Here is a 16116-nt window from a genome sequence, read left to right as displayed (position 1 = left end):
CGCATGCAAAGCCTCAGCTCCGCGCATTGCACCGAGCAGGAGCGTCAGTCGCTTGATTGACAATTACAGCATGCTCAGCGGAGAAAGCCACAGCAGCCGCAGGTTCTGTCTCCGAGGGACTCTTTTCCACACATGCCACGGGCCAGCAGCTTCTCGGAAGCACCCACCGCAAGGACCTGCCTGATAAAGCGCCCTGACAAGCTCCCGCTGCTCCTCCGCGCGAGGGTAGTCCCCTCACCATGGGCAAGGTGAACTTTTGCATGCTTTTTGGACTTTTCTTCTTCCTGCAGCGTCACCTGGTTGTCCGCGGCGAAGAAGAGTGCAGGTTGATTGGAAAATTTGACATCCACGGGTTCGTCGAGTCGAAGGACCACGAGCTGATCATTGGAGGGATGTTTCCGTTCCACTTCAGGACCATACTTACCAATGAGTCGAGCTGGGAGGAGCCCAAATCGCCGAAATGTGAAGGGTAAGGCTGCGCCCCTAACTGTTGCATGTTGAAAATGGCTGTTATTGTCACAGGTGGTTCTGTGTGGCTGCAATTGCGATGCCAACTGGTGTACTGCTGAATATTACGCCTTAGGGCCTTATAGACTGCCCTTCAGCCTGAATAAGCGATGCAAACCGGCGTGCTTTTGCATGTTATGTTGTTATAGGAGCTCATATAGGGCGCAAAAACTGCGGCATGCGATGGCTGCTGGTGTACTTGTAAACGCTACGTCATTGGGCCTTATAGACTGCCCTTTGGCTGCAAAAGGCGATGCCAAATCGTGTACTGCTGAATGTTAAGTCTTGGGGCGTTATAGAGAGGTCCATTGGAATTATGCGACCCTGGAACACCGTATTTTGCAGCACGGGTAACTAAATTATGCGACAAAAAAAGCAAATATGAATTAAAATGCGCCACATTTTTTTAACTGTATTAATTAATTTGTCGTTTTTACACATGGTAATACTGCCTGGTGAGAGATTTCACCTCGTTAGTACCAGTTTGACAACCAAATACACAGTGCTTGAAATGGAATAATAGAACATCCTTTACGCAGGGAACGAACGGTGCCATAATCATTTTTGGCCCTACTCTCATGACCACCGGGCAAAAGGGGCCCACTTCTCTCCATAGAAACTCTCTCACATACATTTCATTTGTTTTAAAGCAGTGGTAAAGGCCGACTTTACTAATAAGAATGTATATCTACCCAAACAAACCCTTTCATCAACATTAGAAATAGATAATGAAAGGCTAGGGGGAAAAACATAACTTCCTAACCTATTTTATGCAGTTTGCATGCAGCTCTTTGATGACAGTTCGTAACACTGTTATATATTAGTGTTGTATCTTATGAACTGCGGTAACAAAAGGATCTCTGTTGGGAAAGCAGTAATCCACTCAGCTATCCACACAAAGTACATATCTGTGATCTGCACTGTAAGAGTTATTTGCAGCAGGTATTAACCCTCGGAGCTACTTTATGGCAAGTAAAAACTGCCCCTAGACAAAACTCTGATGTCTCTCTCTAGCAGGATGTTTATTAGCCTTTGACCCGTTTCAGCTAAAAACAATTTTTTGTGTGAAAGTATGCAGATTATGCAGCCGGTGGAGAATTATGTGGCAAATGCGGCAAAACCATCATTTGCTAAATAGATGCGGCCGCAGAATCACATAATTCCAGTTGCCCTGGTTGTAGACTATGCTTCAGCTGCAGTAAGAGATGCCAACGGGTGTCCTTTTGTAAGTTATGTTGTATGACCTTACACAGGCCGCAAAGACTGCACTGTGTAATTGCAGCTGGTATACTTATGAATGTATTGTCATGGGACCTTATGGAGTACACTGTGGGGTGGGTGCGATTCCTTCTGGTGTATTACTAAATGTTATGTTATCAGACCTTATTGAGCACCCAATGGCTTTAGTGTGTGATGGTCAATGGTACAATATTGAATGCTATTTTATAGTACTCTACAGACCACAATGCAAATGCAGTTTTTGATGCAGTTGTTATATTCTAGGACGTTACACAGTGCAGAATATCTGCGGTATACTATGCCCAAAGGTCTACTACTCCCTGTTATATTTATAGGACATCACAGAGCTCATTGTGGCTGTGACACTGGATGCCCGGCCGTCTACCACGGAATTTTATGTTTTAGAAACTTACATAGCGCAGTTTGGGGTGGGTGTGGTATGTGAATCAATCTAGTGTATTTAAGAGTGTTATGGTATAGGACTTTATAGAGTGCACTAAGGATGTGTTATCTAATGCCCGAATGGTCTACTACTGAATGTCATGTTATAAGACCTTATAGACCACAGTGTGGCTGCAGCATGCAATGCAAGTGTTGTACAAGTGAATGCTATGTTATTCGGCCCATACAGCAAACAATGGCTTTCGTATGTGATGCTCAAAGACCTAGTATTGAATGTTATATTATAAGACTCCACAGACCTCCCTACAGCTGCAGTATGTGATGCAACTATTTTATAAGGGATAAAGTACCCTCTGCCGTACATTATAAGGATATTGCCAACCACCAAGGAATTCCATAACCATCTAGAAGAACAAGGACAAAGGGCAGTTTGTTTATGAGGTTATGGAACTCTGAGTGGACTTGCAATAATATCCTTATCATGTACACGAGGGGGTACTTTAACCCACATAATACATGGTCACACCATCACCCTTCCCACAAACCACTTAACATCTTGATGCATAGTTCTTTTATATGAAAGAGCGAGCATGTTTGCAAACATGAATAATAAAAATAAAACCTCTAGTGTAAAAAAAAACCACATCAAAACCTGTTAGATATTTGTTGCAAACAGGAATTAAAAACTGCTCAGTACGGGTCAGTTTAAAAAAAAAACTACAGTAGCTCGGAATGTGCAGAAACAAGCAGAAAGATTCTAGGCTTTTTCTAGCTAAGGAGTGACAAAAATAAACATATTCTCTTTGCTAGTCACGCTATTAAAATGGAGCAGAAGAAAGGAAAGCAACACAGGTGCATCATAGGTCGCCAGTTATAAAGACATTAGAGACCGCTGTTTTCACAGAGATTACAGAATCCCATGTAGCATAGGACCTTATAGAGCGCACTAAGGCTGAGGTATACCATGCCCAATGGTCTACTACTGAATGCTACTGTATAGGACATTATAGAATACACAACGGCTTTTGTACATGATTCTCAGTGGCCTAATCTTAAATATTATATGACTCTACAGACCGCGCTACAACTGCAGTGTATGATGCAACTAGTATGTTATGGGACATTATAGAGAACACTATTGCTGCGGTATACCATCCCCAATAGTCTGCAAATAAATTTGATATTATAGAATCCTATGGAGCACACTATGACTGCGGTATACCATGCCCAGTGATCTACTACTGAATGTTATATTATAGGACCTTATAGAGCACACTATGGCTGCGGTATAAGTGCTTAATTTGTAAAGTATTAAGTGCCAGGGCTGTGATCAGGAGGCCACTGCAGCTTGCACCACCCATTGCCCTTGTCATTGCTGCCAAAACAACTAACCGACATAGTCTCAAACGGAATGTTATAGTATAGGACTTTATATAGCACACTTTGGCTTCAGCACTGGGTGCCCAGTGGTCTGCCATTGAATGTTATGTTATAGGACTTTGGACAGTGGCTGCAGTATGGAATATCACTACCTGCAAAGTTTGAGGATGTTGGGGCCATTGACCAAGTTCAGGGCTCCGTTGCCTTCTCAGCCCGGTTTGCGCTATACGAGTAACCCTACTTATATACCTGTATAGGACCTTATAAAGCACACTTTTACCACCGGTGGCATCTCCAAACACAATTCATTTCTATTTTGATAAGAATTTGTTTATAAATGTTTTAAGTAGCTTCCACATTAGTCATTACAAAAGTTGCACTGTTTTAAATTCATGGAAACGCCAGTAGTTTTCTATAGTTTAACATGTTATGACTAAGTTAAGAGAGGTTGGACCCTGATGTCTCTGGGTGAGGACCATACCCAGCCCTATTTGCCCACCCCCACCCCCACCCCATCAACAGAGCTGTTGAATGAGGCAGGAGGTGACACAGAAGAGCATACACTGCACCTAACCACTCTTATGGATTTGTCCTGATACCTTTCAGTACATTCTACCTTGTACACACACATGTGGCCCCCTTACAATTCACCTCTAGAAGCACCCCTGGGACTGAGTGCTGGATATATATAGTAGAACATGCAAGTCACTTGGGGCCCGATGTAGGTCGGCAATTACCGGTCGGTAACGGCCGATTTCGGCCGTTACCGACCGGTATTTGGGAGTTGACATGTAGGTGCCATTTAATTTACAGAATCGGTATATTTACCGATTCGGTAAATTTACCGAATCGGTAAATACAGATGTAGGTGGCACTGAAAACAGTGCCACAGGTCATTACCGAATCATTATTTACCATGGAATACTATTCCATGGTAAATAACGAATTCCAGTGTACATGCACATCTGTGCATGTACACCTGTGCCATGTGGCACACAGACATGCCCTAAGGGCATGTCTGTGTGTCAAATGGCACGCAAGCCAGAAACAGGGGTGCAACAGGGTGTCAAAGTGACACCCTGTCCCCCTTGTAAAATCGGTAATTTTACTGATTCGGTAATTTCCGAATCAGTATTTGCTATTGAATCCTATGGGCTTCAAGCCCATAGGAATCAATGGCAAATACTGATTCGGTAATTACCGAATCGGTAATTACCGAATCTTACCGATTTGGTATTTTTACCGAATTTTTTACCTACATAGCAATTACCGAATAGTAAATACCGAATCGGTAAAATTCGGTATTTACCATTCGGTAATTTGCTATTACCTACATCTAGGCCTTGATTCCAGCTAGAAGGGAAATTGAGGATATATTGCCAATGTCTCCAATAAATTTCCATCAAGTTAGCACAGGTCCTTCTCATACATTGTGAATGCTGCACGGGGGCTTTATATATTCTGATTTCAGCGCGTACACCCACCATTTTATTTATTTGCAATTTGTGCCTGTTGATGTGATGGTTTAGTGCCAGCCTACACAATTGTGTGTCAGTGAGTGTTTATTATCGATTTTAGCCCAGTAGTGTGCAGATTTTGTTTTCTTTTTGCTTGTGTTGGAACGCTCTATTTGAAGAAAGAGTGTTGATGTTTCAAGTGTGATATACTTTAAAGTTGTTGCATTCTCTGTCATGGTATATGATCACGTCTCTTATGGTGACTTTGAAGTTAAATTTTTAGGTCTTGCATTTTACTAAAATTATTTGTATATAATACACTCACATATAGGGGCTGTCAGACAGCCCTCTTCATCCAGTGATCTGTTATTGCGCCATTCTCATTTTTATTCCGGCCACCACACCATACACCATGAAACAAAAATTAGCCAGCCCCCTTCAGCCACGGTTCTACCAAAGCACAAGATGGCTGCCAACACTTCCTGATTTGGAGTGCTGACAGCCAATTAGAATACAGCTCATGCACGGCAGGGTGCGCTTAGGATGCGCAGATCCTGTGCAACCATAGAAATATATGTAATTTTAAGTGTAATTTTCTCAGGAACTACTGAATGGAATTACACCATTTAAGCAGAAGGCACGAGTCTGAACTATGGACTAGGTCTTTGCCAAATTTGGTGTAATTCCGTTCAGCAGTTCGGGCTGTAGCTGCGATGAACGGCTCCTATGGAAAATTACATGGGGAAAACACGTTTTGGGACCCCCCTTTTTTCTTGGCCTCTGCTTGACAAATCACCCCGAGACTTTCAGAATAGGAGCGGACCGGAGCTGGCCTTTAGTTTTGAAAATTTCGCAAAGATTCGTCAACCGGCGCTAAAGTTATTCCAAATAGAATGTTGCGGATTTCCTATGGAAAATAGGTCCTAACTATAATATATATATATATATATATCTCCAACACGAAAAGGTTACCCTTGTAGGAAGAGCCACAAACAGGTAGGTTTATATTTCTTTCGTTTAATTTCAAGGAAGCTGCAAAACAAACAAAGGAATTCTTTTCCACAAGTTCAGGTGCCTGACGCGTTTCATGCGCTCTCGCATTTCCTCAGAGGCACAGAATAATCACTGCGTGCAGCCTTCAGCAATGTTAAATATGCAGTCACCTGCCCCAGTGGGCGTTGGCCAGCGCTAAGCCTGCTGGTCAAGGTAGTGCCAAGGTTAATCTCGAGTGAGTGGCTTGCTACGCAGTGAAATGTTCATATTAAAAACCAAAGTGGGTTGGAAGAGGGTCTCTGTTTTACCGTCTTGCACAATATTTCTTCCAAGAAAACGACCTTCCTGCCCTTTAAATGCTGTTTCACGTTGATTACAGCACTGGTCCATTCAGTTCTGGCAGAGCTCTTCTCCCGACCGGGACAGCCGGTATAAATCCAACACGAAAAGGTTACCCTTGTAGGAAGAGCCACAAACAGGTAGGTTTATATTTCTTTCGTTTAATTTCAAGGAAGCTGCAAAACAAACAAAGGAATTCTTTTCCACAAGTTCAGGTGCCTGACGCGTTTCATGCGCTCTCGCATTTCCTCAGAGGCACAGAATAATCACTGCGTGCAGCCTTCAGCAATGTTAAATATGCAGTCACCTGCCCCAGTGGGCGTTGGCCAGCGCTAAGCCTGCTGGTCAAGGTAGTGCCAAGGTTAATCTCGAGTGAGTGGCTTGCTATGCAGTGAAATGTTCATATTAAAAACCAAAGTGGGTTGGAAGAGGGTCTCTGTTTTACCGTCTTGCACAATATTTCTTCCAAGAAAACGACCTTCCTGCCCTTTAAATGCTGTTTCACGTTGATTACAGCACTGGTCCATTCAGTTCTGGCAGAGCTCTTCTCCCGACCGGGACAGCCGGTATAAATCCAACACGAAAAGGTTACCCTTGTAGGAAGAGCCACAAACAGGTAGGTTTATATTTCTTTCGTTTAATTTCAAGGAAGCTGCAAAACAAACAAAGGAATTCTTTTCCACAAGTTCAGGTGCCTGACGCGTTTCATGCGCTCTCGCATTTCCTCAGAGGCACAGAATAATCACTGCGTGCAGCCTTCAGCAATGTTAAATATGCAGTCACCTGCCCCAGTGGGCGTTGGCCAGCGCTAAGCCTGCTGGTCAAGGTAGTGCCAAGGTTAATCTCGAGTGAGTGGCTTGCTACGCAGTGAAATGTTCATATTAAAAACCAAAGTGGGTTGGAAGAGGGTCTCTGTTTTACCGTCTTGCACAATATTTCTTCCAAGAAAACGACCTTCCTGCCCTTTAAATGCTGTTTCACGTTGATTACAGCACTGGTCCATTCAGTTCTGGCAGAGCTCTTCTCCCGACCGGGACAGCCGGTATAAATCCAACACGAAAAGGTTACCCTTGTAGGAAGAGCCACAAACAGGTAGGTTTATATTTCTTTCGTTTAATTTCAAGGAAGCTGCAAAACAAACAAAGGAATTCTTTTCCACAAGTTCAGGTGCCTGACGCGTTTCATGCGCTCTCGCATTTCCTCAGAGGCACAGAATAATCACTGCGTGCAGCCTTCAGCAATGTTAAATATGCAGTCACCTGCCCCAGTGGGCGTTGGCCAGCGCTAAGCCTGCTGGTCAAGGTAGTGCCAAGGTTAATCTCGAGTGAGTGGCTTGCTACGCAGTGAAATGTTCATATTAAAAACCAAAGTGGGTTGGAAGAGGGTCTCTGTTTTACCGTCTTGCACAATATTTCTTCCAAGAAAACGACCTTCCTGCCCTTTAAATGCTGTTTCACGTTGATTACAGCACTGGTCCATTCAGTTCTGGCAGAGCTCTTCTCCCGACCGGGACAGCCGGTATAAATCCAACACGAAAAGGTTACCCTTGTAGGAAGAGCCACAAACAGGTAGGTTTATATTTCTTTCGTTTAATTTCAAGGAAGCTGCAAAACAAACAAAGGAATGAACTTGTGGAAAAGAATTCCTTTGTTTGTTTTGCAGCTTCCTTGAAATTAAACGAAAGAAATATAAACCTACCTGTTTGTGGCTCTTCCTACAAGGGTAACCTTTTCGTGTTGGATTTATACCGGCTGTCCCGGTCGGGAGAAGAGCTCTGCCAGAACTGAATGGACCAGTGCTGTAATCAACGTGAAACAGCATTTAAAGGGCAGGAAGGTCGTTTTCTTGGAAGAAATATTGTGCAAGACGGTAAAACAGAGACCCTCTTCCAACCCACTTTGGTTTTTAATATGAACATTTCACTGCGTAGCAAGCCACTCACTCGAGATTAACCTTGGCACTACCTTGACCAGCAGGCTTAGCGCTGGCCAACGCCCACTGGGGCAGGTGACTGCATATTTAACATTGCTGAAGGCTGCACGCAGTGATTATTCTGTGCCTCTGAGGAAATGCGAGAGCGCATGAAACGCGTCAGGCACCTGAACTTGTGGAAAAGAATTCCTTTGTTTGTTTTGCAGCTTCCTTGAAATTAAACGAAAGAAATATAAACCTACCTGTTTGTGGCTCTTCCTACAAGGGTAACCTTTTCGTGTTGGATATATATATATATATATATATATATATATATATATATATATATCCAGGAAACCTGCCGCATCCAAAATTCTTAAAAGCAGGCACGGACCACCAAGTATGTGCTTGAAATTTTCTTTCATTCCAAGTCAGCCATTACTCGTTTCGGTCAAAAGACCTTGAGCACATGACAACGCTCAAACATGCAGACCCTCCTTTTAAAGTGACAAGTGCAATTAGTGGATTTGGTTTCGGCAATAGACGTAAAAGAAAAAACAAATAGAGGTTTTTTTCATTAACCATGTGGTTCCACTAATATGTAAATGGTTAAATAAAGGTAAATAAAAAACATTTGGTTTTAACATTCAAAGCCCTGGGACAATTAAACATAGACATGTATATATATATATTTTTTAACAAATCAGTATTTGCATACCACAGTAAAACATTTTCAGTTCAGATACTATTGGGTTGGTATAGTTGGAATAATTTGTTTAACTTTATGAGTTTATCAAATTAAAAGTTCTTAAGAGTGGCATTACATGCCATATAATTTTAACTACCTTAACAGGAGTTTTTTACATTGAAAAAATACAGTGCTTTAAATTTCTCCGGTACTATCCGGATTCATTGGTCTGAGAGGGAGAACATTTACTCCTCAATGAAGCTGGGGCTGGTTTTTTAGTTCTGAGAATTGGTTGGTTCAAGGCGAGACTTTGACCATTGTTTGAACGATGTGAAGAGATTCATGTTCAGGTACCTCACCTCCTGCCTGTAAGGTAGAGTGAATTCACACAGTAACCCAGGCTCCTTCATCCGAATAGAGTATTTCATTTTCCTTATTGTAGAATCGCAAATATTCACCTTTCTTATAGAAGAACAAAACTATTTCTCCCACCAGTTTATTTCTTTTATTTTGTTATAATAGTGTCTTGGCGCTTGCCGATTAGTGAGCAGCCACTGTTCCAATGAGGTTGATTTGTGGGTCTATATGTACGTCGAGTCACTAAAGCAGTGCTGATACTGAGCCTGAGCTGGCAGGGATAGTGAATGTGCTGTTGCAGCGGGAGCAGAAAATAATCTCCCAGTGGGTAGGAGCACACCCACTGTTGCCATCTACCACTGACACCCAGAACGGGTGCAGGCTGGGCAGCTCCCTTTGGCCCAAACAAAACAAGATCTTGTGAGTGTCCTGGTATTTGATGGGGCACCCATCAAAAATAAAAACATGGGCAGTTCTCACTGGCACAGAAGATGGGTGCTGCCTGGGAACTGGCCGGGCAGAGGGCCCTTTGGCCCTACCACTAGGCCCCCCACAAAGCAGTATTTTGTGGGTGTTCTAGGAGGAACTGGGGCACCCACTAATAAAAAAAAAAAGAAACGTGGGGTGAGTGTGGTAAATAAAATATTACCCTGGCAGAATTTCTAGGCATTAACAAAGTATCATGCATCAAATGAGAGACAGGATCCGTGGTGTCCAAGTTAAAATGGGCTTTATTCCAATAACTCGAGTCAAAGGGAGAATATGTTCCATCACCACTGAGGTTCAGGAAGAGTAATCTAACATTTAATAACAATGAACAGAATATATACATTTTACTCCTTGTACATAGGGCGGAGCGCTCCAGGCAGAGCAAGAAAGAAAGAGATAAGAGCATGTGGGCGTGTATGAGGGTGCATGAGGGTGTACACTTGATGAGTCATAGGTAGGTGATAGGTAGGTGTCATAGGTGGGTGGGTACTTAGAGGAGGAGTTTGCATGACCAGCTGGAACTCTGCCCTAGTTGTGCAACTTGAGCATGGCGTGCAATTGACGTGTAACTGGGAGGAGAGCTGACTTCCAGCCTAGCAGAGAAATCTCTTGTGTCAGGGCGAAAAGCACATCTTGTACAATCTGATATGATAGGGGATGTATTGTCTGAAGCAAAAGGTTGTTCACCACTAAGAATCAGAAAAAGCATATATTTCTCCGTTCATTGCATGGGGGCTGAGACAGAGGGCTAGGCCTTATCTGTCGCGGACGGGTTCTGTTTGCTTTTCCTCACCGGGCAGGGATGCCACTCTGTACTGAAAACAGATAACTGTTATTCATAACACTGTCTTGGCAGGCTTCTTGCTGACGTGACGTGTTCTTGCTATTCTCATATGTGATCTTATACATGTCAGAAACTAGTCTAATCGATTCACCACCGGGTGGGCGTAAACAATTAAACTACGTCTGACTTACTAGATCTGAGCTTGGACCTATACTCTTGCTGAGGGGTCTTTTCAAGCAAAGGCGGCACAAAGTCTGTATTGTCATTAAAGTCAATGTTCTTTGCAAATGTTCCACATTGTCCAAAATACCGCTTAACGTGATGGGCATGGATCCAGCCCTTGCGTCCCTCCACTTTCAGCGCGGTCCTCGTGGTAAGAAGCACCAATTTCGGGGTCTTCCATCGCGGCTCGAGGGGGCTGGAACGATCAAAATTCCGGATGCACACAAAGTCCCCTGGGACTATGGCGTGTTCCTTGACCTGGGTGTTGTCAGGGAAGGCGGCAGCAACCTGTGAACGACAAGAGAGTAGTGCAGACATCAAGGAAGCCAGGTAATCTGTCAGCATGTTACTGTCAACATCAGTTATCTTTCTGGGCATAGGCGTACCCCACATATTTGGCGGTCTACCGAAAACCACTTCATACGGAGATAGGCCTGTTCTGGAATGTGCTACCATGCGCATGTAAAAGAGGGCAACCGGCAAGGCTACCATCCAATCCACGCCTTTGTCTGCACAGACCTTTGCTAATTTTGTCTTGAGGGTCTGATTATGTCTTTCTACAAGGCCTGCTGCTTCTGGGTGTCGGACACAATGGAACTTCCATGTATAACCTAACAAAAGAGACACTTGTTTCATTAATTCAGAAGAGAATGGCTGGCCGTTGTCTGAATAGATCACCCGAGGTAATCCATACCTGGGGAAGTACTCGCGCACTAACTGTCTGGCTGTTGTTACAGCAGTATAATCTGGAACTGGATAAGCTTCTGTCCATCTAGATAGTGCACACACTACTACCAAGACATACTTGTAACCTCTTCATCTGTCCATTTGGATATAATCCATCTGGAGAACCTCAAAAGGGTGGTCAGGAGGATGAAATCCGCCTTGTTCCACCGGGATGCCTTTACCTGGATTGAACTGACAACAGATCATACATGTTCGTACTTTCTGCTTCGCTGCTGCACGCATGTGCTTGTTAAACCAGATGTTCTGTAAGCTGTCTAACATTGCTTTTTCTCCTAAGTGTGCTGGACTATGGGCTGTATTTATGATTACTTGTACCATAGAATCTGGGAGAAACCATGAGCTTTTTCCCTTAGTCATCCAACCTTGGTCAGTCTGGACCCCTCCTTGTTCAGTCCATTTCTTTATCTCATCTGTGGTGGCATGTGTCTGTATGTCAAGTACATCTTGTGTGGGATCCCTGACTGTCATACTTGTTGTCAGTAATGGTGCCTCTGTCCTTGTCGTGTCTGTTGGTGTCTGGGCTGTAAGTTTAGCTGTCCGGTCTGCCAGGTCATTACCCTGGAAAAATGGTGTCTGTAACTTTGGTGTGAGCTTTGCACTTCAGGATAGAAATGGCTGTAGGCAAATGTATGGCTTCTAACAGGGCCTGAATAAGCTGGCCGTGCTGGATCTTGGTCCCATGGGAGGTCAGGAAACCTCTCTCCCTCCATAGTACCCCGAAATCATGAACAACGCCAAAGGCATATTGTGAATCAGTATAAATGTTTACTTTCAAGTGCTTAGCTCTTATGCAGGCTTGTGTCAGAGCGATGAGCTCTGCTGCTTGTGCTGACAATGTGTCTATTTTCTGTGTCTCTATGACCTCTGTAGCAGTGGTCACAGCATAGGCTGCTACTAACTCTCCTGCACTCGTTCTCATGCATGATCCATCTACATAGAGCGTTAAGTCTGGTTCTGAAAGTGCAATATCTGTCAGGTCTTGTCTTGGTTTCGTCACTATATTCATTAGTTCCACACAGTCATGTGGTGGTGCATTTACTGTACTTGAGGGCAAAAGTGTTGCAGGATTCAGAATGTTACAACGTCTGATCTCTATGTGTGGCTGGAATAATGTCAGTTCATATCCTGTTAGTCTTGCTACAGTCAAGTGTTGTGTCTGTGTTCTGTTTAAGAGAACCTCCACTGCATGTGGAACCTGTACTGTCAGAGGGTGACCCAGCACTTTGGTAGTCACTTTGTCTTATGGCTAGGGCTGTTACTGCAACTGATTTCAGGCATGATGGCAGAGCCTGGGCCACAGGGTCTAGTGTACTGGAAAAATAAGCACAAGGCTTGTGTTTCCCTGCTTGATCTTGTGTGAGAACAGATAACGCTGTTCCTTCTCTTTCAGTTACAAAAAGCATAAAAGGTTTGCTGTAACATGGAGTCGCTAACACTGGCGCTTGACATAAAGCTCTTTTTAATTCCTCAAATGCCAAGGTGTGTTCTTGTGTCCAAGGGAGGACAGTCCCCCCTGCCTCCTGTGTAGTTAACTGTATGAGTGGTTTGGCTAGAAAGGCATACTGGGGAATCCATTGCCTACAGTATGAAGTGAGGCCAATAAAGGCACGTACTTCCTTTTGTGTCTTGGGCTGTGAAAGGTTAGCAATGAGCTGTATACGTGCTTGTGTTACCTGTCTCCCCTCTTTGGAAAGCAAGTGTCCAAGATACACCACTTGCTTTTCACAGAATTGCAACTTCGAAGGCGACACCTTGTGCCCCTTGTCTGCCAGAAAATGTAAAACTGTCAATGAAGCATTTTCGCATTTTATTTCTGAACGTGCTGTAATTAGGATGTCATCTACGTTCTGGAGTAGGGCAGTGTCAGTAGGCATGTGAACACTGTCTAGTTGTCTTTTTAATGCTTGACTGTAAATACTAGGGCTTTCTGTAAAACCTTGTGGAGCTCTTGTAAAGACAAAGCTACGACCTTTTAATGAAAATCCGAACAGGTACTGGCTGTCGGGATGGATGGGAACACTAAAGAAAGCATTTTTCAAATCGATAACAGTAAAGTAAGTAGCCTCTGAATCAATAGCAGTCAATAATGAAGAAATGTCTGGCACCACTGGATATTGTGGTACTACACATTTGTTCAATTCTCGTAGGTCAATAATCAATCGGTACACTGGCAGTACACTAGGATCAGATCTTTTAAGGATAGGAATGACAGGCGAGTTACATACATTAGAGACTGTCTCTACCACTACTCCTCGTGCAATAAGTTCGTCAACTAATTTCAATAAGGCTGTTTCGGCATCAGGTGGTAACTTGTATTGTCTAATACGTGGAAGTACTACTCCTGCTTTGAGTGTGACATGGTGCGGCGTTATGTCCATGTAACCTACGTCAGTCGGTCCTTGTGCCCATAGTGTCTGTGGCACATTCTTGAGTCTGTGGTCAAAATCAGTCAGTACATAATGTCCCTTAAAATCACGTAAGAACAGGCGTACTTCTTCTGGAGAACAGCAGATAACTGCTCCTAGATCTTTTAATGTCTTCATACCAAGTAAGTTTTCTGGACATGACTTAGTAAGTAACAGATTCAGAAAAGGGGGTGGTGATGAACAGAGTGCCTGAATTAAGCAGACCACTCTTACCCAGTCCAAAGATCAGAGCTTGATCCATCACCGTTTTTTAGCTCACTGCACCATCCCAGCTCAGAACTTGGCTATATGCAAATTAGTCTGTTCCTGTCCCAGTGCATGATGGGAACAGGGCAAACCAAACTACCAAGCCAATTCTTGTACCAGGGACGGACTAATTTGCATATAGCCAGGTTCTGAGCTGGGATGGGGCAGTGAGATAAATAACGGTGATGGATCAAGCCCTGATCTTTGGACTGGGTAAGAGTGGTCTGCTTAATTCAGACACTCTGTTCATCACCACCCCCTTTTCTTAGTAAGTAACAGGTCAGTGGTACGTGACAGTGGACCAACCCCTAGGGAAACTGGTTTTGATACTTCATTAACAATAGGCTTTCCTGAAAATCCCAGGGAAACATTCTGTGAGACTGAGAGAGGTGCCCCTGGAACCTCGTCATGACTGATGGTAGTTCTGCTCGCCCCTGTGTCAATCAGAAACTTTCGATCCTGACCTAGAACACGACTATGTACATACGGACCCTCTTGATCTACAGGAACCTCAATAAGGGGCAAGCCTACTTCCCTCTCGAGGCTGTTTCATGAGAACTGTTGATATTCTGGATAGTCAGACTGTGTGTACTGATACATTTGTGGTGTGGCATTAACAGGCGGTGGTGGAGGATAATTCGCTACTGTCTGTTGTGTGTTCTGTTGCGTGTTCTGTTGCGTGTTATTCTGTCTAGGAGTGTACTGTCGCTCTTTTGTCTTGCCTGTAGCAATGTTGTGTTTCAGGACAGTGCAGTCCTTTACAAAGTGACCTGGTTGTTTGCAATAATTACAGTTCCCTTTAACTGGTGTTGTGTTATGTTTGTTTGAAGTCGCCGGTACCGTCTGGGCAACCAGCACCTTCATTTTGGTCTCTTTCATGCGTCTCTTTACATGATCCTGCTCTTCCCTAATTCTGTTCTGATGATACTGTAGCATCTGTAACATTTGTGAAGGGCTGTTTGCTTGCCAAGTACTCTCAACCTTCAGTACTCTATTCTTGATCTGGGGTAAGGAATTCTCTACTAATTTGCTCACAAAAAGATGTGGAAATGACTCGCTAGCTGGCTTAAGGCCACTATTAATAGTAAAACATTTCTCAAATCTAGAATAGAAATCACTAGTGTCCTCGTCTTGCTTTTGTTTACAGGCTGAAATAGCATCCCAGTCTTCCTTTTTAGTAATCAATAATCTTGGCAAAACTTGTATCAGAAATTCAGGTAGTTCTCTAGCTCTTTCTCCAAGACCAACTCCTGGGAGCCTGCCCTTCTCTTCTGTTTCCAATGCATCCCAACTTAACTTTTTCTCACCCACTTCCCAGTCTTTTTCCTTAAGCTTTTCATAAATCCCTGCAGGTAACAGTACTTTTAATAGCTTCAGAATGTCAGCGTATGTATAATCTCCTATGCGGAGGATGTCTTTTAATTCACGGTGAAATCCCCCTGGGTCTTTATCATGACAAGGCAACATCTTTTTCATTTCAAGAATCTCTAATTTCGTTAAGGGGGTGTAAACATACACCCGTTGTAACTCATTGGCCGCATTCTTGACGGGATGAACCTCTCGTAGGGGGTTCTGTCTGTCTATGTGTACGTTATGTCTGTCATGGTGTAAGACTGGAGGCATGTATGTAGTCAGAGAATCTATGTACTTATGTCGTTGATCCAGGATTACATTAATTAATTCAGTACCTAAACCTGTCCATTTATCTAGTAAAATGTCGTCAAGTATTTTATGCAAGTGACCAGGAACAGAATGCTGACTTTCATACAACGTTATCAAGTGTTGGACCATGTAAATACCAGCCAAACGCTGTTCGTTCGGTGGAAGGCTTAAGAAGGTCTGAGCCACTATATCACTGCTATATATATTGGCATTGGACACCCACTGGGTGGCTGACCGGGCCAACTCTATTTCGTGTTGTGTGGGAGG

At 43.5% G+C, this 16116-nt stretch overlaps 1 protein-coding gene across 1 annotated transcript in view; it reads left to right on the top strand.

The window, feature by feature from the left end:
• The first annotated feature begins 239 nt into the window (after positions 1 to 239).
• The window catches only part of LOC144792577 (vomeronasal type-2 receptor 1-like), a 329343-nt gene continuing 313466 nt past the window's right edge, over positions 240 to 16116 (top strand). The window contains exon 1 of the mRNA XM_078667685.1: positions 240 to 469. Coding sequence (XP_078523811.1) covers positions 240 to 469 — 230 coding nt within the window. The remainder of the gene's footprint in view (positions 470 to 16116) is intronic.

This window comes from Lissotriton helveticus, chromosome 11, assembly GCF_964261635.1.
Source record: "Lissotriton helveticus chromosome 11, aLisHel1.1, whole genome shotgun sequence".
NCBI classification, from domain to species: domain Eukaryota; kingdom Metazoa; phylum Chordata; class Amphibia; order Caudata; family Salamandridae; genus Lissotriton; species Lissotriton helveticus.
The sequence above is the reverse complement of the archived record's forward strand: the minus strand, read 5'-3'. Positions and strand labels throughout refer to the sequence as shown.